The 27541-nt window shown below is 35.3% G+C and overlaps 1 protein-coding gene across 2 annotated transcripts in view; it reads left to right on the forward strand.

Moving 5' to 3' along the window:
• Positions 1–27541, forward strand: part of LOC145268854 (ATP-dependent RNA helicase A-like) — a 250342-nt gene that overhangs the window by 121080 nt on the left and 101721 nt on the right. For both annotated transcript variants that reach the window (XM_080124531.1, XM_080124532.1), the window contains exons 3-4: positions 738–844; positions 22167–22301. In XM_080124531.1, the coding sequence (XP_079980657.1) occupies positions 738–844; positions 22167–22301 (242 nt within the window). The remainder of the gene's footprint in view (positions 1–737; positions 845–22166; positions 22302–27541) is intronic.

Genomic DNA, 27541 nt, shown 5'->3' on the forward strand with positions numbered 1-27541 from the left:
TTGGAGTTACTTCTCGCTCCCCCGGTTTCCCCGAGTTGCTAATGTTCATGCATGAATCGTTCACATGACATATTACTTATGTTAAGAATAAGTAGTTTGAAAACACCTTTTAAAGAGTGTCAAGCTTGAAATTTTAGATGTAGGTAACTTGGACATCGATAAAACTTTGGGTTTTTTTTTTATAGATCAAAGGTAAAAGTTTTTTTTTAAAAAACTGACCTCCACGGTCTCTACAAAATTACTCAGGCAAGTTTTGGTCTAAACATTTGAAATCTTACATAAAGTGTATTCACACGTAGAATAAGTTATGAAAAGTACATAGGGCCCGAGCAAAGCCGGGCTGAATTGCTATTATATATATAATTACTTCCACAGCCAGACAACATCACAGCTCACAAGAGCCATGACAGCCAACAAACTGGAAGTCTAAAACTAGGGTTTCATCCTCATTTGGGGCTTTGAAAAAAATTATAAATTTAACCCTGCAAATGATTCCCAAAAAACACTTTTTCAGCATATAAATTCAATGAATTAATAGATTTCATTTTGAAATGTGTCGATAATGTGCTTTGACAATAACCTTTGTAGGTGAAAGAGTAATATTTTAAAAAAAAATAATGTTCCCCAAAGTTAGAAATTTAATTTTATGTTTCCGTCAAGTAATTTCTTTGTTTTAGTAAAGTAGTTAATCCTAATTTGTGCAACAATTCATTACTGTTTCCTTTTCTTTCTTGCAGCAGATATCAAGCAATTTTTGTATGCTTGGTGTGGCAAACACAAACTAAACCCTGCCTATGAATTTAGCACTGCCGGACCGAAGCACCGACCTCGCTTCAAATGTGAGGTAAGACCAACACCTTTTTTTTTTTTTTTTTTTTTTTTTTTTTTTAATATGAATAAAATCAATCTATGAACATTATTTGTTTTAATCTAGAAAAATATATTCTATTAGCAAAAAAAAAAAAAAAAAAAAAAAAAAAAAAAAATCCAATTTTTAAAACTTAACAGGAAAACTATTTAAAAAAAAAAAAAAAATTGTTATTTTTCAGGTTTTAATTAAATCTCAGAGGCCATTCTGACAAGAGTCCAAGAGATTTAATATTTGGAGTCTTTTACTGGAGGCAGCATTCTAGTGCAGTTTTGGAAATGTACTGTCAAATTAGAGTTTCCAACACTGAAAGAAAAAAGAAAAAAAAAAAATCATTAGCTTTTTATGACCTGAATTATGATGTAGATGATTTAAAAAAAAAAAAAAAAAAAAAAAAAAAAATGTCCTCTTTTTCGCTTCCAAAGTCCAACTCTCCAAAGATTCTGTTTTGTCTTTTGAACATGTGATGTCATTTTTCTGTAATATCATTCGACACCTGCATTTCTAGCACATTTTGTCTACGGATTTGAGCTTTGACCCCAAATCATGCTAGCTGCACTGAGTTTATTTCCGTTTGTCACCAGGTTATCCTGCCCTATACTTAACCCTTTATGACCTGGATTAGATGATTAAAAAAATGTGTTAATTTTAGTTTAAACGGTAAAGATACTATGATTGTCTTCAAACTGGAAAAATTACGAAGTTCAATAATTAAACTACCACTGAGAATTTTTGCATTTCATAAACTTATCTTGATTATTATCCATAGTGTTTGAAAAAAAACAAACTATATTTATGACAGCAAATGAAATCCTCTACTATCTGAAACAGATAGCAGCATACTGAACGTAAGCAATGGACAGTTGGTATCTGGAGATATTTAGTATCTATCCAGATACTGAACTAATCCATTCCCACTTTATTTATGCGGTTATATTCATTTATTTACGACTGAACAAATTAGTTCAACCAAGTCATAAAGGATTAATGTGACCCAGGACAAAATTCATACTAGTTAACATAATCGCTGCTTACTGGCGTAGGGTCCCAACATAAAGAAGTAATGGTATAGCGGATATCTTGCAGACATGCCTGTCACCACTGAACTCTGACACCTCTTCCACATATGTGTAATGTTTGTTTCTATATTACATTTCTATTAGTCTGTTGGTTTGGCCCACTTTCTTTTTCTTTTTTTTTTTTTTTTTTTTTTTTTTTTTTTACTACTTGACTGATCTGGTTTAAAATTCGATGTGAACCTGTATAGTAATAAGTGTTATGATAAGTTTTATGATATGTGTTAAGTTTTATAAGTTTTACGATAGTTTTTATGGTAAGTGTTATGACAAGTGTTATAATGAAGTGTTCGATGCACAGTTAGAGATGAATAGGAATTAGTAAGCACAAAACCACATTTCCTCTAGAAGTTTTCGCGAAAACTACTGAGCCAATCTTGTGCGGACCTTTTTTTATAAGGTGCGGTGAACTAAGTATTATGGTAGCCATTCGATGCACAGTTAAGAATTAATAGGGATTATAATTCAATGCGAAAATGAATACAAATTTAATCATAATTCAGCCATCCATTTGCCATAAGACACTCTAAGTCAAAGAGCTATAACTTTTGCCTGTTAAAAACGGGCAGAAAGTATATATATATATATATATATATATATATATATATATATATATAATACTCTCCTTTGGATTTTGACGTATGAGGTTCCGCCACAACAACTAAGTTACTCGGAAATCCACACAGATGATTTGTTTATAGTGGTGAAGGCTTTGTGTAGAACCAACCACACTTTTTTGGTATTACTGCTAACCTTTATCGGTACAGATGATTGCTACGGGACAGAGTATGCAATAGACCGCAGGATTTTTTTTTTTTTTTTTTTCAATTTTTTTTTTTCTTCAATTTTTTTTTTTTTTTTTTTTCAATTTTTTTTTTTTTTTTTTTTTCAATTTTTTTTTTTTTTACATCAGTTTCCTTCTCCTGGATGCATGTCTTAACAAAGGCTGGGGGTGCAAATTTACTGAATTTCCATTACTAACGATTACTATATTGCCCAATTGACTACTGTACACTCTTAACCCTTATCCTCGAGTGGTCTCTGAGCCTTGATAAGTGGTGATTCCTATGTAAAAAAAAAAAAAAAAAAAAAAAAAAATCTCTCCCAGTGAATTAATGTGCCGCCAGATAACAACCTGGAAATTTCTACGACTCGGCACGGTATATATAGCACCTAGCCTTCTAAAATGGTCGCCCATCTGGTACTGGCCAGGGTCTACGTTGCTTAACTTCAGAGAGAACTGGTATGTCAACGCGATTATGCCTTATATATATATATATATACATGCATACGAGAGGAAAATTTATTGATAATATATATACACACTAGCGGAGGTACCTGGCGTTGCCCGGGTGTTTGGAGGGGTGTGTGGTGTTAAATAAAAAAGAAACTGGGGGGGGGTAAAATTTGGTAGGATCGAACCCGAAGCCCTGAGGCGAAGTTTGAAAATAAAATCGGGCAGCCAGAATGAGTTACTGCTGAAAGATGTTTGAATTTATTTAAGTAAGAACCAAATTGACAGGTGCACGCACTGTAGTCGTCGAGCATTACGACGACGACGTCAATGACCAGGTTTGTTTGTTATAAGCGAAGTAAAAAAAGAAAACAACGTTAAAACTTAAGCGGGGGGGGGGGGGTAATCAAAACATCAGAAAAAAAAACTAACGCAAGGCAAACGAATGATGAAAACAAAAAAAAAACGAACATGTGAAAAATGGCTTAAATAAGACCGTTTCAATATTAAAATTTTAAAAATCGGTGGGTACCCAGGTGTTTTTGGGTGTGTGGTCGGGAGTGGATAAGCGAAGTAAAAAAAAAACAAAAAAAAAAACAGAAAAACGATCGTTACGTGAAAAATTGCTTAAATAACACTGGTTCAATATTTAAATTTAAAAAATAGAAGAGAACGTTCAAATCTGCGAGAATTGGAAAGAATTTGTGTGGAAGAATGGAATAAAATAACACAAGACACATGTAAGAAGTTCGTAGGAGATTACTCAAAACGTTTGCATGCTGTAATCAACAATAATGGTTACGCTACAAAATACTAGATATTATTTTGTAAACGTGTTGTAAACTTTTGCATTGCTAATTATTGAGTTAAATTATTATTTTTTATTTTTCCCACCGTTCCTATCTTAGTTTCAATACATTTTCTATGTTTATAAAAAGTTTCATTACCATTTGGAAGCTAGAAATAGAAAAACTAACTTTTGTAGGGCACTGTATATATATATATATATATATATATATATATATATATATATATGACTACTTCATTTAATCACATAAATTAATATATGAAAATGTAATTTATGCGTAAACTTTCAGTATTTACTTCAACAGTGCTCAATACATAGGTAGAGCTAGGTAGTAAGTTAAAAATATATGGCAATTAAGCTACACAGAATAATCCGCATTCGTCAGCCTGACGAATTCTCACGACAATGAAACTCAGAATATTCTGTGTAGTTTAATTGCCATGTATATTTTTATAACTTACTATATATATATATATATATATATATATATATATAGTATGTGTAATTATTCCCTGACATGTTTTGTCAGGGAATAATTACACATACATATAATGGCACTCGTCTGACAAGACGTTCCAATCATCATATATATATATATATTTATATATATGACTATATTTTGTAGACGAAATACGTGTCAGTGGATAATTATATTTTAAAAATAATATATATGCCGCTCCCCATTTAGGGAGTACCAAATTGGTCAAAGGGAAAGTTATTTCCAACTCGCATTTAGGTAAAAATGCACTTTCGTATAAATAATTGAATTCATTAAAAAAAAAAGTATCGCTAACAAAACAAAAACATATATATATATATATATATATATATATATATATATATATATATATACACACACACACACACACCTTATGTGTACTGTTTGTTTTATTCATAATTGTGTTTGCTATTGATTTTCCTGTCATAAAAAGAAACTGTAAATACAATAGTCCTTTGCGACATTTTTTCCTCTGAGTGTGAAACCATTTTTGCTTGCTTTGAACGCATTCTCAGCTGCAGCTGCTACGTCCGCTTCTCCCCATAGAATAATTTCGTCTGACAACACATAAATCATAAGACACTTTTCCCGTTATTTCAAAGTGCCAATATTTTCCCCAAAGTTGTCTCTAAAAAAAAAAAAGTCTTTTATTAATGTTTTTGTTTTCTCCACCATCCACTCTCGAAAGATTCATCATAATGGATCTTTGCTTTGAAGATGGAGAACTTCTCGTGATATTCATCGGAAATGAGTTGTAATTTATCATATCTCGTCACACGTGTAAAACGCAATAATTCTAATTCTCAACGGAAGATTGCAAAATTTTCTCTGGTCTTATATGATAATCGTTGCGGCATTATTGCGTCAATGCATCCATTCTCTTTAAGGTCCTGAGTATGACTGTAAACACGTCCAGTGGTGAAGCCCCGATTTGGGGGCTGTGAGAGTTGTCCCTTAGTTACCATTGTGCTCGGTGGTAATATCTGTTAAGGTGTCTGGTGCTACCAGATCAGGCCGTCAGAATTTAGTGGCTTCCAGAACACAAGGTCCTGGATATGACCTTAAACTATATCCGATGGTGAGGCCCCAGCTTGTGGGCTCTGGGGAGTGTGGAGCCACCCTTTAATTGCCATTGCTCCCAGGTCCACTCTGACCCGGAGTGGTAGTACCTGTTAGGGTCCCAACTATGGGTTAAATAGAAACTGACTTGCAAAAAACAAATATATTCTATTTTCTTCAAAATCTTTGGATTCGGCATTAAATAAGCTGAAAAGGGTTGATATGCCGTAAAACAAAAACAACCAACCAACCCAGAACACAAATGCACCAAACATTGATGTTATCGTTTTATTTATTTATTTTTTCCCCTTTGCAAAACTCAATCATTTTGTGCAAAGTCAGAAACAAAAAGAACATTTTTCTTCTACGAAACAATTGAACTAAGCATCATGAATAAATATTTGAAGATATAAAGAACTTGAAGCGTGGTAATTTTAGAAAAAATTGCTGGATTTGGCATCAAAATAATGAAAAAAGAGTTGATATACCACAAGTCAACCAATCAGTTCTTATTAAAAGTGTTTGGATTTTTTTTTGGGGGGGGGGGGGATTCCAAGATTTCTTATTCTAACTCTACGCCTTCAAATTGAAGAGAAAAGACCTTGACACAGTCAACCGGAAATGAAAATTCACGTACAAAAGATTTTAAAAAAAGATGAAAAAGCAAAAACAGAAACTGTCAGAAGTATATTAGCTGAAAAAGCTTTCTTTTTTTTTTTTTTTTTTTTTTTTTTAAATTTAAATATTTTGAGTGTGAACTAAAAAAAAAAAAAAAAATCATTCAATTCTTTTTTTTCTTTGTCTTTTTGTTTTTTTTTTTTGTTCACACTCCAAATGTTTAAATTTCTATAAAAAAAATTTTTTTTTAAAAGGGGGCGGTTCAAACCTGTACCGCAAAAAGAGGAAAGGAATGTAGAAAAAAATCGTGATGTCTTTGCTGTTGCGCCCTTTGCGAAACTGGAAGTAGCGAAAGTTTAAATTAAGGCTAGTTAATAGAAAAGAGGTGATGACTTTAAAAAATATCAGTGAAAAAAGCGAACCCCCACCCCCCTCTTTGTAGAAAAGTGCCCAGTTGAGGGTGAAGGAATTAATGTTTTTGGCCAATTTTTCGATATTTGTCGTCCGAAGGGTCGAGTTTCAAAACAATACTGATCTCAAAAGTTTTAACATGCATACATACATGCATACATTTACACAGACAGGTGAGATTTATATATATTACACTTAAGTGATGTTAACTCAAGTAACAGCACGAAGCTAGATACTCCACCAGACTAAATAAATTCTTGTCATAGAATCCATTAAAACCAAGAAACAGCAAGAAAAGATATTAACTATAACATATTTAATTCGTCAATTGAGGAGAGGAAAATTATATTCCCAACTTACTCTTTGTTTGAAAGGTTAAAGAACTTTAATAAGATATTCGAATATCTATGTATCTCGTATAGAGATCAAGTGTAAACCTCAGGAAGGGTAGTTCTGAGAACTTTGAAATAAAATAATCAGAACACAAAATTTGAAGAAAAACCCGTTATGGTTAAAAACAATCTTTGGATTGCAGTTTCTTCCGTTTCACTATGACTATCAATAGAATCCTATAACGGTGGTAAATGTGTTCCAAGGTTTTAGCATTTTTTTTTTTTTTTTTTTTTTTTTTTTACATGGAGGTCACCACTTATCAAGGCCCGGAAGTCACTCGGGGATAAGGGTTATTGCGTGTACAGTAATCAATGGGATAGTATCGTAGTAATCCTTAGTATTGAAGATTTGATAAAGTGTCTTACTTAGGGGAGGGGGGGATTCATCAGGAATTTGTTTATGTTGGACTTGAAGATATCCAAGTTGTAGTTAAGTGGCAAACAGGAGAGAATTCCACAGGCGTGCACTTCTAAGAAAGAAGCTTTGTTCATGGAATCTACGTTTTGATTTAGGCACAGATAAAGAGTGGGGAAAATTACTGATGGTGGTTTCAGCTAGACGGGTGTTTTTCGTGAAAGATAGGCGAGGGGGGGGGACCAGAGATTGGAGCTCGGACGAACACCTGCCATGGAAATAATGATAAAACAACGGCAGGCTCGCTACATCTCTTCTGTGGGAGAGAGGTTGCAGGGAAGAGAAAAGGGCATCCTCCGCTAAGCCACGATGTCTATTTTGTACTCTGTCAAGGCAGGATAGGCTTTTTTAGCAGCTCCACTTCAGATGCGGCAGAAAAACTAGGAGATAGAATCAAATGCTTCGAATTTTATTCGTGTAAGAACTCTTTTTCTGGTACCGTTTCAAAGAATGGACGTAAATGAAGATGAGTAACAAATACCTCAGATCCATCTTCTGTCCGACAACGCCAATTGATGTGTGCTTTTTGCAGCGCTAATGTAAGGCCAGAAACTTTACAAGGTGTAAGACGAGCATTTCAGAATTTATCATGCGACGTTGCAGATATATATTCTTAGCGTCGGTTGAATTGCGGAAGCGATAATTTATGGTAATGAGAAAAACTTTGGCACCGAAGAAGAAAGAGGCAGAGCCGATTTCTTCTAAGAAGCGTTTCAATCTGTTAAAGCGTTAAAGCAACCGCAAGACACTCTCACACGCATATGCACACAGAGAAAGGAAGGGGCAGATCGAGATAGTCAAAGGAAAGAGGTAGTCTCATCTCCGATACAACACTGTTCTCTTTACCTGTCCATTGCGTGATTTCAGAATGCCATCTATGAGGGTCATTTCAAAAGTGATCCATTTTGTTTTTTAACTATAAAAAAAAGTTGAAGAGCTACGAAGATACGAGTATTATCATTAAAACAAGTAACCTTTTGTGCTCTAGAATTTATTTTTCTACATCACCACTATTCTTAATGCACTTTTGCCAGCAATGGGGTGGTGGCTGTCCATGAGCATCTGCAGCATGCTTTGTCATTACATCAGTTGTCATCCTGAAACCGACAAACCCATCTCCTAACTGTGCTGACATCAATTGTATTGGTTTTGTAAATGTTCAACAGGTGCTATTGAATGTGTGTCAGTTTAGTTTTTTATGTTTAGAGGAATTCAATAACACATCTCTGCTTCTGGCGCATATCCATGACAGGTTGCTTTCTTGGTCTCATACTTTAACAGAGAAATAAAACTTTGAGGTCATCTATGCATAAGTTCAGTAATCATAACAATGCAATTTGCAAGCCTTTCTGATCAATTCTTGCAAAATAAAAAAAATAGGAGGCCTTACTTTTGGAGTGTCCCTCGTATTATCCCTTTCCAAGTTTGTTTGAGATAGTAGTGCATTTCCCTTTTGCTATTTTGATTGCAGCTTCAAATTTAAAAACAATAAAATTACATTTCAAGATTTTATTTGTACGGTTTCCAGCATCATGATGATCGTGGTTTTTGATGAAAAGGAACCTCTCTCCAGTTTACTTCCATCTTGTCAGGCAGGACCCAGTTGGCTGTTGAAGATGTCTTTCCAACAGTTTTTAGCCTTCTTCTTAGTTTTTTCCATATTGGAAATCTCTCAATGTTAGTCAACTTGTGAATACTGTGAAGACTATAACAATTTTGTCCCTTGAACCATATGAAAAGTTTCCTCCCCTTGTCTGGGTTTAGCTGTTATAAAGATGTTATTTAAGCTGTTGAGTAACTCTGAGTTACTCCCCTTTGTTTGTTTATATAAGTTTATATAAACAAGTATTTATGTGTACTCATATCTCTCCGTCTGATCATGTAAATAAAAGCAGACGTGTCTCTCTTCTCTGTGTCTGTGTGTGTAAAACTAAAACATGTGTCAATTGATTTATCTTTTTGTTAACCGTTGATATGACTTCCAATATGAATTTTAATTGAAATTAACAAGGTATGTTTTAGCCTACAAACGTTATGGCCCCAGCATTGATATATTGATTACAGCAAAAAAAAAAAAAAAATTGAATTTTGTTTTTGGCCATTTGGAATTTTTGGTTGTGATTAAAAAAAAAAAAAAAAAAAAAAAAAAGTTTTCGTTTACAACAAAAAGTAATTATGGATGGCACTAGTTAATGAAATTATTTACACACATGGAGAGTTCAATGCAAGATGACACTGACGAAAGATGGTATCTGAGGAATTGTGGATGGAACGGAATCTGTTCCCCAACAGAACATTGATGTACAAACACACAGAATGTATATACTAAAAAGAGAATGTGCGTTAGCCACAATTGTTCTCTCAGTGAAAACATCGCTGTTATATTTAATTGAAGATCCGACTGATCCCATCATCATTTGGAAGAAATTGGTTGATCAATTCTAAAAGAAAACGTGCGCTATGAAATTAGCGTTAAGGAGAAAATTATATTCCCTTAAATTAAAAGAGTGTAAATCCATTAACAAACACATCAAAACGATGGTTGAGATATTTGATGAGTTGGCAGTCATTGGTGATTTAATAAACAAAGACGATAGTTGTGCATCTAGCTACACTTCCAGATTCCTACAGCATGTTCGTGACAGCACTCGAAGCTAACCAAGAGGTTTCTAAGTGGATCTTATTGAGTAACGTGAAGAATCTAAAATGGATGAAAGGGGAAATAATAATGCTTCAGTGCATGGTCCATTCTGTTGCTGAAGATGTCCACTTCCTGTTTTGTAAATCTTGAAAGATGACCTACCCATCTATGCCTTGTCATTTGTATAATGATAGATGATGATGATTGTTGCCTGTAGATCACAGGCACGCACTCAGAAATGGTAGGGAGGGGACAGACGCTCATAGGAAAGGGTCTTACTTCTGACTCAACATTCCTGCCCACAACATACTTTCAGGATGTCATATTTCTTGACCTTTTATCAGTGAAGCTGTATGAGACAATTTATTTTTGTCACATTCCTTTTTGGGGATCAAAGAAAGTCACCCCCTCGAGGGGAGAGGGTTCTCGCGTGGGCTCATTTTTACACATCTCTTATGTTATGTTGGCAAAGAGGGGGAATATTGTCACTGATTTTGTGCCGTGTTCAAATCTCATACCCTTTCTATCTTTATTTCCGTATCTCCAGATGAGCCGCTTCCACAGATATGGTCCTTTATGAAGAAGAGTGAACTCTTCCCAGTGATATCTGCAAGGTTGCTTGTATGACTGTGGTTTTGTCTGCCACTGTCAACGTCACCACCCCCGAGCTCTCATTATCTCAGTTTCTTACTATCTCTATCTATCTCTCTTTCTCTATCTTTTTCCCCTCTTTCTCTATCTTTTTCCCCTCTTTCTCTATCTTTTTCCCCTCTTTCTCTATCTTTTTCCCCTCTTTCTCTATCTTTTTCCCCTCTTTCTCTATCTTTTTCCCCCTCTTTCTCTATCCTTTTCCCCTCTTTCTCTATCTTTTTCCCCTCTTTCTCTATCTTTTCTCCCTCTTTCTCTATCTTTTCTCCCTCTTTCTCTATCTTTTCTCCCTCTTTCTCTATCTTTTCCCCGCTTTCTCTATCTTTTTCCCCTCTTTCTCTATCTTTTTCCCCTCTTTCTCTATCTTTTTCCCCTCTTTCTCTATCTTTTTCCCCTCTTTCTCTATCTTTTTCCCCTCTTTCTCTATCTTTTTCCCCTCTTTCTCTATCTTTTTCCCCTCTTTCTCTATCTTTTTCCCCTCTTTCTCTATCTTTCCCGCTCTTTCTCTATCTTTTTCCCCTCTTTATCTATCCATCTCTCTATCTCTCCCCCTCTCTACATATATGTATGTCTCTCTCTATCTCATTTCTCATTCTCTATCTCTCTCTCTCTCTATATATATATATCTCAATCTCTCTCTCTCCCTCTCTCTCTCTCTCTCTCTCTCTCTATATATATATATATATATATATATATATATATCGATCTCTCTCTCTACCTTTCTATTTCTATCTCTATTTCTTGCTATCTATCTCTCTATATCTTTGTCTTCCTCACTCAATCATTATGCAATACATGGATAATGTCCAATCTGTTGAACTGAAAACTATGATTTAAACCATCGCTGGCAAAAACATTCACACATACTGACGGACAGAATGAGGGAAGAACCATGTTTGATCTGCGCAAGTGTGAAGGCTGTGATTTAAAGAGTGTGAAACGAGGTGAGGGGGGGGGGGCTAAAAGAAGGCGATGGAGGGGGAGGGGGTCACAAAAATAGATTCAGCTGAAGAACATCGATGAGAGGGGAATGAAATGAAAGATGTCCTTATTTACTTTCCTCCTCATGAGTGCAGAGTTAGATACTGTCAGTTTCTAATGTAAGGGAAATACAGCTCCCTAAAAAAAGGGGGGGGTCATGCTAGATAGAATCTCTGGTGTAATAAATGTGGTGACCTTATTGTACAAGACAGATAAACAGATTATTCTCTGCCTTCTGAAAAAAGACGAAACTATGAAGAAGCGTTGTTTTATAAACTATGTTTGGCGTAAATGTAAATTTGGACTGATTTTCTCGTTTGTATTATTTGAGTTCTCCAGCCTATGCTCATCTTGAGTGTTAGTTTAGCATTTCGATTAGTATGACCTCTGACCTTCTTTAGGTGCATCTTGTCTCTTTTGTTAATAAAATACAGGGTAAAACAATAAAATTGTTGCCCGAAATAAAACAACACTACAGCTTTATTTTAAAACTTAAAAAAAAATCAATTCAGATAACCTGATTATTTGAGCTGACATCTATTCAATGTAGCTGCCTTCAGCCTCAATCACTGGCTCGATATAAGTCTGGAACTGGAAGCATACCGTTTTCCACGAGCGCCAGTGGGAATATGGTAAATACTCAGCATACGTTGGCGATCAGGCTGGCTTTGGTGTCGTAGAAGGTCATGTTGGTGATGTTCCCGACATATGACCAAACGAAGTAGTCCAGTGGGTCCAAGTCGGGGGAGGAGAGGGGGGGGCAGTGAGAGAAGGGTGCAAAATTGTAGCACTCCTTCTGAAACCAAGCCTGGGTCTCTTTGGATGTGTGGGCTGGCGCCGAGTCCTGCTGCCACACCCAGGGTCTGCCAGTGGCCACCTGATTGCACCAGGGGATCACCACACTCTTCAGCAGATCCAAGTAAACTTTGGTATCGACTTTCAAGCCGACTTCGAAGATGTGAAATGGCTTGATGTGGGCCTCACTTAAAACCACACCAAAAACCATAACCATGGGTCGTCTAATGTGTTGAGCTGTGCACACAAGCGCTGAACCATTCGGATTTTCATTTTGAGGGTGCTGGCAATGGTCCTGTTGTCATAAATTGGATCGGTAGAGAGCATGAGTTGTATAGCAGCACATCTCCAATCTCGCTCGTTGAACATTGTGTCACTTTCAGGTATGTAAGAAGGCTCCTATAGCTATCGGGATTTGTACACAACTGGCCAACTAGTAGATGGTCTGCAATAAATAAAAAGAAAACCGGTTTTCATCAAACGGAAATGGAATCGTGTCATCTTTTCTATGGCGACAATTTCATTGTTCCACACTGTATTTGGTAAAATTCAGCTGCAAGTACAATTAGGAATTAATTAGGATTTCTACCAGGTCATGGCTGATAGAATGAGAGAATGCTACCCATGTCTATTATATAAAAGGTTCCATTCAAAAACCCCTGCAGATTCTCGTTCAACAAGATACACCTGAAGAAAGTTGGAGGTTACATCAGCCGAACCATTGTGTGAATAACACTCAAGATGAGAACAATAGTCTGAATAATTCAAGTTACTAGTCGGCATCTCAAAAATTCCAAGACATAATCAAAAGACGTTGTTCTTTGTTTTCTTTCTATCGTGCACATGCGTTCATGTGTGCGTGAATGTTTTCGAGAGATAGCGGACGACGTATGAATCATATTACATAAAGGGGAATGGTAGGTTTTTATGGAGTTTTACATGAAGGCCAAATCCCAAGTTCGGTGTCGTTATCAAATTGATTTCTTTTTTTGATGAGAATTTCTTTCGATGTTTTAAGGAATGGATTTAACAATTCTGTTTCAGGCTCTTTGAAAATGGTGCCAATTCTCACTAGGGTAGAGCATCAATAATTTAAGCATTAAGAGAGACGTGGGGTGGCTGGTGGGGGGGCTCATTTCTTGGATGGATTATGTGCTTTGGGGATGAGTCGTGACAGTTGATGTAGTTAGCAATGCTTGGAATGTGATTGGGGTGAGGAAGCGGTGGGCGGGAGATAATCATTTTCCGGCTTTCTTTTTTTAATCAAGTAGTCTTGCCTAAACAATTAGTAATGTCAAAACAATATGACGAAAACAAAATCAGCATGGGGAATAATTCATATTTTTATTTGAAGAATATCAAAAACGATTTTTTGTCCTGTTGATTTCAATAGTTCTTTATGCCAAACTTATAAAGTAAATGTGGTATTATGGTGACTAATCCCTAACTGAATTGAATGGATGCCATAATACTTAGTTTGCTACACCATCTATAATATAAATCTCACCTGTTTAAATGTATGTATGTTTGTATGTCTGCCTAAAACTTTTCACAGCGGTGACGGATTTTCACGAGATCGGTATCATTTTGAAGCTGGACCCTTCGGATGACAGATATTGGCTAAAAACATTAATTCCTTCACCCTCAACTGAGCACTTTTCTACAGAGAGGGGTTGCTTTTTTTCACCAATATTTTTGAAACTCGTCACCTCTTTTACATTGACTAGCCTTAATTTAAATCTTTGCCACTTCCAGTTTGGCAATGGATGCAACGGCAAAGATATCTCGCTTTTTTTTTTTTTTTTTTTTTTTTTTTTTTTTTTCAAGTTCTTTTCCTTCTTTGCAGTACAGGTTCGAGCCTGCCTGCCTACTACCACTTTTTTTTTTTTTTTTTTTTTTTTTTTTTTTTTTTTTTTTTTTTTTTGCTCAACATATATCTCCAGATACCTGGGAAGCCGTCTTCCTTACAATTAAAATTAAATTTCTTTTTCTGTACATCTAGTATATCTATAAAATTGAGAATGTGTTTATGTAAGGACACTTCTCAATCTATATACTCAACGACTTTTTGATTTACAGACTTGAAATTTGTTATATAGGATATTACAACGTGGAAAACATTTTAATCCGTTTTAATCTGGAAAAAAAACGGCTGCTAAGGGGTAAAAATTGAAAAAAAATCTTGCATAGGAGTCATCGAATTTTTATCCATTTGCTGTCTCATGAATGTGCATGTGCGAGTAATTTACATTTGAGATAACTTAAGAATAAGTAGTTTTGAAAACACCTTTTAAAGATTGTCATGCTTGTCTAATGGTTATATTGTACTTAACTCACTGTCTTTAGATTTTGATTTCAGTCTTAGCTTGAGTATTTTTTTTTTTTTTTTTTTTTTACTCACAAGAAGTGAATAATCTAGAAAAAAAACAATACTTGCATGCACATTTCTCAGTTTCTGTATTAATGAAAGCTAGCGGGACCTGTGGAAATTCCACATTCATTCATATGTAATATATTGATGTTGGCATTCTGTAGATGTTCAGCGTAAATGGAGACGCTCTGATATTATTGAAGCTCTTTTGTTAAAACTGCAAAAGTATTTATCTATGATAGCAGGGTCGCCCAGCGTAGCCCAGTCGTAAAGTACGCTTAGATATGATATTTTAATTTTTGCAGATTTCCTATATATTATAGAGTTAATGCTCTATCGATTTTTATATATTATAAAGTTTTGATTTCAAAAATAAAAACGATAGATATATTGTTTTTATTTTTGAAATCACAACTTTATAATATCCATATGACTTGGGTACATCAGCTTGACTCGAAACCGAAACCAAAACTTATGAAGAATTCTAGATAAAATTATAAAAAAAAATAGATTACGGGAGTGCCATCAGCTATAATCGAAACCAAAACTTATGAAGAATTCTTGGTAAAATTATTTATTACAAGAAATGGAAGTATATAACAATCAAAGACCCAGATGTAAGCATGACACAGAAAATAACACATACGCTATCGTATTAATATATAGATATAATATTTTGCATATTTTTTGACTGAACAACGCCAGGCGGCCTGTTAGTTTTTTATAAATGTAAAAACAAATGAAAAATTAAAAAAGACTAAAATGATATTAGCACATCTTAGGCAATGTCTTATCAGAATAGTTAGTATTGTATATTTATGCGTGTGAAAGTGAATAATCACCTAAAAATAAAAATCAGCAAGGGGGGATAACTGATGTTGGTTTGACACTGCTAGTTAATTTTTATAAAACTACGAAATATGTTGTTTATTGCTAATAACATAGTACAAATGAAAATTGGTTAGTCAAAATCAAATTTTAATTTGGCAACTTAAATTCGATTTAGGTCTAACCTTTAAAATGTTTTGCCTTTTGTTGCTGATTTATATATAGTTGCTTGTCTCTATTCGGCATTACCTGGGATGCAATTTTAGCTTTTATTTGTTTGCACGTTTTTAAACTTAAGATAGACAACTTCTATTATATTTCTCCATTTAAAATGAGTTATGTATCCTTGATGATTTTATTTTTAGGTGATCATTTAAAACTTAAGACTAACAGTTGTCTATATATATATATATATATATATATATATATATATATATATATAAGCGAAAATGTGTGTTAGTGGGGGCATTTTTGTGTATGTCCGCTAAAGGCTTTTTCACCGGGCTTCTCGGTCGGCTCACTCCTTAAAACTTTTATATGCTGTCTAAATCATAATAACTACGACTTAAGAACAGGAGTCGCGGCTATCTTTAATTTGCCTGACTTTTACGCGCTATTTTCGAGATATTTTTTGATCGCCACGTCTTTGTTATGCTTTTCAATATAAAAAAGCGAATGATGCAGCGCAAAACTAGGTCAAACATCATGCGACTTAACTTTCTCACACCTCTCAATTTCACGTTATAAACGTAAACTTAAGACACTTATCGCTTCCTCTCCCCTCGTGGCCGAGATGGTTAGGTCTCAGGGTTTTTTTCCGTTTCATTTCCACCTTCGCATCAAGGCTCGGGGTTCAAGTCTACCCTACTAAAATTTTTTTTTTTTTTTTTTTTTTTACACCTTCAAAAACCCGGCCAACTTTTTTTTTTTTTTTTTTTTTTTTTTCAAACAGGGTTGTTTTAAACCCCCCCCCCCCCAAAAAAAAAAATAATACACACACACACACACCTCCAAACACCCGGGCAATGCCAGGTACCCCACGCTAGTTTTTAATGCAATTAAAATGAAATTTCTTTTTCCATATGATTTTAAAAAAATGTGAAAGCAAAAAAGTTTTAAAAAAAAAATAAGACCAAAATGACTTTATTGCATCTCGGCCAATGGTGAGTTGGTATAGATAGTAAACACTCCTTTTTTTTTTTTTTTTTTTTTTTTCTCGGAATTCAAGAAGTTGGAGAGCTACGAAGACCGGAGTGTACCATTAAAATGAGTGATCTTTTGTGCTCCAGAATTTATTTTTCTGTATAGTCATTATCATTCTCAAAGCACTTTTGCCCAAGAATTCCATGGCATATCTCTGCTTCTGATGCATATCCATGACAGCAATTGTTTTCTGAGAGTCTCACGTTGTCAATATCTGATATCTGCAACAGAGCAGTGAAACTTTTAGGTTATGAATGCATAAGTTCAGTTATTGTAACAATGCAATTTGCATTTCCCCATGATTCATTCAGGTGGAATAAAAAAAATAGGAGGCGTTACTTTTGGAACACCCCTTGTATATTTATGAGTGTGAAGGAGAAAGTACCTTCCAAGTATTAAAAAAAAAAATTGATATGGGAATATTAAGACAACTCATAGAGTAAATGTGGTATTATGGTGATTGAAGATTCTAGCTATGAAAATGATGTACATATATAAGATACATTAACAATGATGACCATAGACCCCCCAACACTTTTGAACGTTCTAGTGCCTAATTTATTTTTTGTATTTTTTTTTTGGAAATAAATTTTGCAAATTCCAATTTGGTGCAAATGTAGACCCCATCTTATAAAATAACATTTAATTTCTTTGTTAAAAAAAAAAAATATCTTGTTGCTTTTCTTTTACTGTTGAATTTCCAGTAAGCGAATGAACAAAACAAAAATCCTATGGATTTTCTTCCAAAAATGAATACATTAAAAGAATGCCACGTTTCTTCATTAAACCGTGTGATATTCCAAGTATAATCTCGACTGGTGGCACCAATTTTTCTAATCTTTTATTGAATTCTGTATTTTGAAAGTGAATAATATCCTGCCTTTTGCGTTCTGTGAGAATTTTAGCAACCAATTCAATCGGATTTTACCTTTTTTTGTGTGGATGCTAACTCTCATCGCATTCGAAGGATCCGTCGGTCAATCATACTTCGGATTGAAATCACAGTTTTGTCAATAGATTGATAGATTAAATAGACGTGTCTTATTTTAGATATGTCCAAACATTTAGATAAAAGGAATTGTTTCTCCGTAATCTATACTTTTCTTAGTCTATCTGTTCCACTATTTATTGGAAACTACTAAGCCAATCTAACTGAAATTTTGTATGGACCTTTTTTTATGATAAGGTGCAACGAGATAAGTATTATGGTATCTGTTTGAGGCACAGTTAGAGATTGATAGGGAAAAATATAGATTTGAATTTAATGCGAAAATGAGCACAAATTTAATAATATTGAACTATCAAGTTAATCAAGTTAGAGATTGATAGGGAAAAATATAGATTTGAATTTAATGCGAAAATGAGCACAAATTTAATAATATTGAACTATCAAGTTGGCATGAAAGCACTCCTAGACTATTGGACGATAACTTTTACCGTTTTTGACAAGCTAAAAATTCTAGTTTGTATTTATTTGCTTTCCCATAAGGCCAAAATTAAACACTTTTTTTTCTTTTCTGAATTATGATAAAAAAAATATTAACCCAATAAAGGATTTCTGCACTGATCAAGGACAGAACAGATACTACACTTGGACCCTAGCTTCAAGGCCAGGAATTATATCATTTTTTTCAGTCTGAAATGCTTATATTTTGAAATAAAATTTTCTTTGGTTTGTCACCCTCAAGTTGAAAATAACATTTTCAGTGCTAAATGTGAACCACTTGGCATCCAGCTGTAAGTTTCTGCTGGGGGATGGCTAGTACACAATGTGACACAATGAAGTGTGTAAATATCTCTGCTGGACCATCTGCAAAAAAGTTGAATATCGAATGCAGCATCAAGTCCTGGGAACATAGTAAAATAAAATCAAAATAAGTACTATTAAATTATTTTTTTAAGTATTAATAAAAATACCATTAAAATATTTTTTTTTTAAATCGAAAATAAAATTGAATGTTCTGGAATTGAAATTGTACGATACAAGAATTATGTCCCTTTTTGTGAAGGGATGGGGGTTTCAAATCTCTGTTTTTGCTTTCATTTATAATTTAATTTTTTGTGAAGGGCACAAGAGAGAAGGAGTGGTGGCAGCCACCATAAATAAAAACGATCCCCTCCGTCTTAAAAAAAAAATTGAATTTTGTCTTGAGAACGCCTTAAAAATTTTGAAAAGCCTTGAAAAAAATCTTTGAAAATGGACATTGAAAATCTATACAAACCCTGTACGTCCAAGCAACTTTATAAAGAGCTCTGCCTGTCTTATATTTCAAATATATAGGCGACTGGGGATCATTTGAGAATTTAATATTTCTTTGACACTTCTTCCTCTGGAGGAAAGCAGCTGAACCTGCCTAGACTGAATGCCATACAATAAAGAAAATATAAAATGCAATTTTCTATCACTTGCCTTTCCATCTGTCATGCTTAAATTTAAAATTTCACAAATCAAACACGTACATCTTAAAATTGCATCTTTTTTTTTTTTTTACCCTCCATTTTCTTTATCTTCTAAAAATTCTGTCCATTGAAATCTTTCCAGAAACATCTGCTTTTTTCTATGGAATTTTCAATTGCGTACAATTTTCTGCACCCAATAAGAATGGATGAGTGAACATTCTTGAATTCCTCTGCCCCCTTATGTATAATGCACAAAATATTTTTAAATCCAAAAAATCTTGTTTACTTATTCATGTAAATTAATAATCTTCATTATCGGTTTTATCCATAAAATTCAGTTTAAAAAATATTTAAAAACTTCTATAGTTTACTAGCAGGCTGCCTGGCATTGCCCAGTTGTAAGAAAATATGCCTAAATATTATATCTTTATAGGTAATTGTGCATAAAACGGGAGCCTGACTTTCATGCACGCCGATAGGTAACATCTGCATCTATCAGTTGAGGTATGAAAGCACAAAATGGATACAATATATAAAAATATGTAAATTGTTTTATTTATCAATTTTTAAATTTTTTTTTATCGCATATCTTATCCAATAAGTATGTTTATTTAAGTTAATGTTATATTTTGTCATGTGAAATATTCACATTTTTAAACTGTTAAATTATTTTCTGTTGCGCATTGTAACGTAATCCCCCATTGAGGAGCGTTACAACTATGCTGAGGTAGCTTTGTATTCCCGGGTGACGCCAGATAACCCAAGGATTTAAGATAGATAAGATAAATATATATATATTTGCTTTCATTTATAATTTAATTTTTTGTGAGGGGCACAAGAGAGAAGGAGTGGTGGCAGCCACCCTAAATAAAAACGACCCCCCCCCTCCTTTAAAAAAAAAAATAAAATAAAATTCTTTATTAGCAACCTGAAAACTTGAATTTAGTATCCTTTCTGCCAAAATATCTGGTGGCAAGGTTGTCACATCTTTTTCTTTTTGGGTGTGTGTGTGGGGGGGGGGAGCGATTACATTTTCATGTTTTTATCTATTTGTTTATTTTTGAAATTGTAGGAGTATCGACGTTGCCCACGATCCTTAGTATAGCAGACGCGTCCAAACTGAACTTCATGTCAACCCGGGTAATGCTGGGTATCCATGCTAGTTTTATTATAAGAAATAAGAAGAAAAAGTTTTTAAACCAGAACTTGCAAACCAGAAAGACTGCTTTATCATCACAAGCAACCACACATATCTGAATTTTATATATATATATAAGAAAAATTAAAACTGTAAATTGAACTTTACAATTTATTGTTCGACTAAATACCCCCCCCCCAAAAAAAAAAAACAACTTTCAAAGTCCTTATTCCGTGGAGTTTCAAAGAATGCTATTCTTGCTATCAGAGGATAGAAAGAAATCAGCAAATTATATTTGTAGCAATGCTAGAATTTGCTGGTTACAGCATTAAATGAAACCACAATTTATTATCACAATTTATTATAGTCATAAATTGCAAAAATGTATTCTCTATTATATGCGTATTGAACTTTTTCTATTTGTTTGGGATTAAAATATCTATATATAAATACTGGTATTTATATTAGATTGAAGTTTACTATTGCTTATGTCCGGTAAATACCGCATCTCCTTTGATTTCATTATATATATAGACTTGGACTTACATTTTTGGATTTTACCGTCATTGGATACCTTACCTTTCATCATTATTATCATGACTATCCATTCACGTGAAATCACCTTTTGCTCCACCATATTCCCTCTGCTTCACTTTTTGTTATCAAGTAAGATCTTTGACTTACTTGCAGTTTCATCAAATACTTTTGTATGCAAAATCCGATCCCGTATTTTGCTAATTCCTACCCTCTGATGAGAAGGAAAGTATTTTTTCGAAACTCCGCGAATTAAGGACTATCCACTTACTAAGTGTTTCCTTTTCAGATTAAATATGTTTTCAACTCTTTTTCAAAGTGTTTTTTTAACATGTTTTATTAACTATTAACTCTTATATATATATATATATATATATATATATATATATATATATATATATTTTATTTGTTCAAACCTTAATTATTATGCTCTTAGTTCTGAAATAATTGTATGAAAACAATATTCACGTTGTTCCAAAATAAATTCCAGCAGATAAAGAAAAATACCAAAAAGAGCAAAAAATTAAATAAATTTTTTCTGCTCATCTGTGAAACCTAATACAGCAGAATTGCTTTCCAGCTGACTTTAACATCGCCATTTTCAAGTCCAATGTAAACAAAATCTTATTGAGTTATCTGCCTGAATAGTCAATTTCTGACCAAGTTACAGTCTCCATTACAAATCTCTTCGGTATTTCACCATCTGTCTGTCAAAACTCAATAGCATCTTGGAGTGTCATTTGGGTGTTGATAAGTTGTGACTTTTTTATTTTTTTATTTTTTTTTTTATTTTTTTATTTTTTATTTTTTTATTTTTTTTTTTTTTATTTTTTTAGTTTTTAGTTTTTTATTTTTTTATTTTTTATTATTTATTTTTTTAGTTTTTATTTTTTTATTTTTTTGTTTTTTAGTTTTTAGTTTTTTAGTTCTTAGTTTTTTATTTTTTTATTTTTTTAGTTTTTAGTTTTTTAGTTTTTAGTTTTTTAGTTTTTAGTTTTTTATTTTTTAGTTTTTTATTTTTTATTTTTTTATTTTTTAGTTTTTTATTTTTTAGTTTTTTAGTTTTTAGTTTTTTAGTTTTTTATTTTTTATTTTTTTGTTTTTTATTTTTTTATTTTTTTAGTTTTTTATTTTTTTATTTTTTAGTTTTTTCTTAAAAAATTAAAATTTCTTTCTTTTTGCCTGTTTATGTAATTATGAACTTGCGTTGACCTTTTTTGTGTTTATTTTGATTTCTGTATTTTTAGGTGCGGATTGAATCCTACGACTACATCGGTGTTGGAAATTCCACCAACAAGAAGGATTCGCAAGCAAATGCAGCTCGCGATTTTGTTCAATATTTGGTGCGGCAGGGAAGCGTGCAGCAATCGGAGGTTCCGATGGTGAGTTCCAAGCTTTGTTTTTCATTTTTCTTTATTATTCACCTTCACCCCCTGACAAGGCATATTGCCACTTGGACGTAAGGGGCGACTAATGGGGGTCATGCCGAGGAAAGATTAACAATATGTTGGTTTATGTTACATTTAAACTTTTCCATATCAGTACAGTTAGGGGAGCAGGTAGCAGGAAAGGAATTCCGAAGTGTAGCTGTTTGAGGGAGGAAGTTATTAGAGTAAAAAGTTTTATGGCATCTGTTGCAATATTTTGGATGTGTAATGGGGTATGACCCCACACAGTCGGACGATTCTATTTATAAACGATGATGCTAGGAACTGACGAATCGAATTAATTCACGTTCTGCTACCAACCAATCAGAAACCAGAATTGCTCCATAAATATTAAACCTTTTCTGGAGCAATTTCACATGTTTTTTTTCCGTCTCGACACGGTAAGAATATTTTGCTCTGTGGAACTGTCTACTGCAAACAAGTCACCTCTCAGGACTTGTTTAAAACAACGAACCATCTGAAACTTTTCTGAAACTAAACATGGCTTACACTTCTAGGACCTCGACAGGATTTTGTACATTAAGGGGACACAAGTGCAAGGAGTTCATCAGAGCATATTCCATTAAAATACTTGTAGAACAGGAACAGAGATGGGACGGGGGTTGGAGCCTAGTTGACAAAGCGGGACCTATTAGAGATTCTTTTTTGGACCCATTTACTATAGGATGTCATCTCCAGGTCACTAACTGCCATGTGAATTTAGGGAAATTTAACACCTATAAATGCCAAAAACAGACACGATGTTAAGACAGTCAATAGTATTCAAATAATTGGAAATAGTGAACATTACACACACACACACATATATATATTAAACATGGAAACATAATTATTAATATTCATAGATTAATGCTTTCCTGAAAAAAATGTTCAATATTCAAGATGGAGCATCAATATATGAGGGGAATTATGCAAATTACCAATTAAAAATTTTCTTGTTCGTTAACAAGGAATGCAAAATAAAGTGAATCTTTCCTTATTCCATGGAGTTTCAAAAATATGGCTTTTTTCTTCAGAGGAAAATAGCAAAATAATTTTTATATACTGATTTATCTAAAAACATTACTCTCTTGAACTTTTCAGTTTCCAATTTTTTGCACATTAAAAATCCACTTTCTAACAAATGACTGACAAATCTCGTTTATTTGATGAATTTAAAACAATTTATTTTTTTCAATTATCTTCCCAAATAAGGTATAGTGCCATTTTGAAGCAAGGGGCTACTATCAGGAATATAAGTTGCAGGGACATTATGAAGGGAGATGAGCAACAAGATGTCTATTAACATTACTCTTGAACTTCTGCATGTCAGTACAGTTGGGAAAGCAGAATCCAAGAAGGGCGTTCCAAAGTCTAGCAGTTCTGGGGAAGAAGCTATTGAAGTAGAAGGCTTTCTTATACCTAGGGATCTCTACTGTGAAGGGGTGGGATTTAGCTGCTTGTTGGATTTGTAGTAGGTATTTACATCGAGAGGGTACAGGTGCTTATAGTTCATCAGAGCACTCACCATAAAAATACTTGTAGAACAGGCAGAGGGATGCAACATTTCTTCGATGGGACAGAGGTTGAAGCTAAGATGACAGTTCAGGACTTATCAGGTTGGCGACTCTCTTGAACGCTGTCCAGGAGTGAGAGACTAGTAACAGATGCACCAGCCCAAATGTGATAACAGTACTTTGTACATGGGCAAATAGTGGTCTGATAGAGGTACAGGATACTTTCAGGCATAAGTAGCTTTCTAGCATGGTAGAGAGAGCCCACCTTCTTCGCAGCGGCCTTTACAATGCTCTCAATGTATCAGTTCCAACTCATGTTCCCTGTAAACGTTCGGCCGAGAAGTTTAAAAGAAGTACTTTCAGGTAATGTGTTTTTGGCAATTGCTATTGGTAGTAGAGAAGGTTTCTTGTAAGTATTGAAGGAAACAAGCCTAGTCTTGGCCGCATTGAATGTGAATAGAAATAAATAAAAAAATAAATGTGTTTCAAATAGGGTACTCTTTGCCTTGCAATGGCCAGGGCACTTCAGCAACTTTATCTCTGCTCTCCTTGTGCAAGTGACCTTGAACCTCCACTTTTGGTATAATAAGGATTATTTTTTTTTTTGCTTGAGGGGGTTTAATTTCTGAAAATGGACTGAGTTTTAGTCTCATTTTGCTATGAATGTAATGGTTGCGGAAAAATCTTTTTTTTTTTTTTTTTTCCTTGTCCATAATTAATTATTATTGCAATAAAAGAAACAGATAACGTGTTTTCCATGCATGTTAAAGGAATCGTTTCATTTTGGTAATAAATGTGCCTGCGTTCTTTCAAGTGCCGTCTGACGCTATTTATTTTCCATCGTTCCGATGTCGGTTAATGGGATTGAATTTGTTTAGATTATTTATCTTTGATTTGTTGTATTGCTTTTGCAGCATTGGGAAGTGATTGCAAAAAAAGTGATTTTCTTTTCCCTCTTCTTCTCCCCCTCTCTCCATACCCCACTGACTCTTTCTTTCTCTTTCTTCCCCATTTTCATTTTTCTTTCCCTACCCTTCCTCTCTCTCCTCTCCTACCCCTCTCTCTTTCCCTACCCCTGCCCTGTACTACCAGATCAGGCTGTCTGAAGATATTGGCTTCCTGAGATGAAATGCACCTAACATTGATGCTTTTTGTTTTTCTACTTCCTTTTGCAAAACTTAATTATGTTCTGCAAAACCAAAAACAACCCCCGCCTTTCCCTTCCTCTTTCTATCTCCCCCACTTCCTGACTGGTTTCATAACTTAAAATGTACCAAACATTAATACTGTAACCCTTTTCCCTATCACATTGCAAAACTCATTCATGTTCTGCAGGGCAGGGAACAAAAACGATAAAATCCACTATAAAACAACCAAACCAAACGTTACAAACTAGCGATTGAATATGCAAAGAGCTTGAAGAATAAAAGCCTTCTACAAAATAACTGAATGCAACATGAATACTTGTTTCAAAATAACTGGATTTGGCATTAAATAATCCGAAAAGGGTTTAAGACTTACACTACACATGTTGTAAAATAACAAAACCAAACGAAACCTACCTCTCCACTCTCTCTCTCTCTCTCTCTCTTTCCTTACCCCCTCCACTCTCTCTCTCTTTCCTTACCCCCTCCACTCTCTCTCTCTCTTTCTATCCACTCTCTCTCTCTCTTTCCTTACCCCCTCCACTCTCTCTCTCTTTCCTTACCCCCTCCACTCTCTCTCTCTCTTTCCTCCCTCCACTCCCTTTTTCCTTACCCCCTCCACTCTCTCTCTCTCTCTTTCCTTACCCCCTCCACTCTCTCTCTCTCTCTTTCCTTACCCCCTCCACTCTCCACCCTCACTCTCTTTCCTTACCCTCCACTTCTCTTTCCTTACCCCCTCCACTCTCCTCTCTCTTTCCTTACCCCCTCCACTCTCTCTCTCTCTCTCTTTCCTTACTCCCTCCACTCTCTCTCTCTCTCTCTCTTTCCTTACCCCCTCCACTCTCTCTCTCTCTTTCCTTACCCCCTCCACTCTCTCTCTCTCTTTCCTTACCCCCTCCACTCTCTCTCTCTCTCTTTCCTTACTCCCTCCACTCTCTCTCTCTCTTTACTCCCACTCTCTCTCTCTCTCTTTCCTTACTCCCTCCACTCTCTCTCTCTCTTTCCTTACCCCCTCCACTCTCTCTCTCTCTTTCCTTACCCCCTCCACTCTCTCTCTTTTTCCTTACCCCTCCACTCTCTCTCTCTCTCTTTCCTTTCCTTCTTCATTCTCTCTCTTTCCTTACCCCCTCCACCTCTCTCTCTCTTCTCTCTCTCTCTTTCCTTACCCCCTCCACTCTCTCTCTCTCTTTCCTTACCCCCTCCACTCTCTCTCTCTCTTTCCTTACCCCCTCCACTCTCTCTCTCTCTTTCCTTACCCCCTCCACTCTCTCTCTCTCTTTCCTTACCCCCTCCACTCTCTCTCTCTCTTTCCTTACCCCCTCCACTCTCTCTCTTTCCTTACCCCCTCCACTCTCTCTCTATCTCTTTCCTTACCCCCTCCACTCTCTCTCTCTTTCCTTACCCCCTCCACTCTCTCTCTCTCTTTCCTTACCCCCTCCACTCTCTCTCTCTCTTTCCTTACCCCCTCCACTCTCTCTCTCTCTTTCCTTACCCCCTCCACTCTCTCTCTCTCTTTCCTTACCCCCTCCACTCTCTCTCTCTCTCTTTCCTTACCCCCTCCACTCTCTCTCTCTCTTTCCTTACTCTATCCACTCTCTCTCTCTTTCCTTACTCCCTCCACTCTCTCTCTTTCCTTACTCTCTCCACTCTCTCTCTTTCCTTACTCTCTCCACTCTCTCTCTCTCTTTCCTTACTCCCTCCACTCTCTCTCTCTCTTTCCTTACACCCTCCACTCTCTCTCTCTCTTTCCTTACTCCATCCACTCTCTCTCTTTCCTTACTCCATCCACTCTCTCTCTTTCCTTACTCCATCCACTCTCTCTCTTTCCTTACTCCATCCACTCTCTCTCTTTCCTTACTCCATCCACTCTCTCTCTTTCCTTACTCCATCCACTCTCTCTCTTTCCTTACCCCCTCCACTCTCTCTCTTTTTCCTTACCCCCTCCACTCTCTCTCTTTTTCCTTACCCCCTCCACTCTCTCTCTCTCTCTCTCTTTCCTTACCCCCTCCACTCTCTCTCTCTTTCCTTACCCCCTCCACTCTCTCTCTCTTTCCTTACCCCCTCCACTCTCTCTCTCTTTCCTTACCCCCTCCACTCTCTCTCTCTCTTTCCTTACCCCCTCCACTCTCTCTCTCTCTTTCCTTACCCCCTCCACTCTCTCTCTCTTTCCTTACTCCCTCCACTCTCTCTCTCTTTCCTTACTCCCTCCACTCTCTCTCTTTCCTTACTCTCTCCACTCTCTCTCTCTCTTTCCTTACTCCCTCCACTCTCTCTCTCTCTTTCCTTACACCCTCCACTCTCTCTCTCTTTCCTTACACCCTCCACTCTCTCTCTCTCTTTCCTTACTCCATCCACTCTCTCTCTTTCCTTACTCCATCCACTCTCTCTCTTTCCTTACTCCATCCACTCTCTCTCTTTCCTTACTCCATCCACTCTCTCTCTTTCCTTACCCCCTCCACTCTCTCTCTTTTTCCTTACCCCCTCCACTCTCTCTCTCTCTTTTTCCTTACCCCTCCACTCTCTCTCTCTCTCT

The sequence above is a fragment of the Euprymna scolopes genome, chromosome 44 (genome assembly GCF_053919585.1).
Source record: "Euprymna scolopes isolate OS-2025 chromosome 44, ASM5391958v1, whole genome shotgun sequence".
Classification (NCBI taxonomy): domain Eukaryota; kingdom Metazoa; phylum Mollusca; class Cephalopoda; order Sepiida; family Sepiolidae; genus Euprymna; species Euprymna scolopes.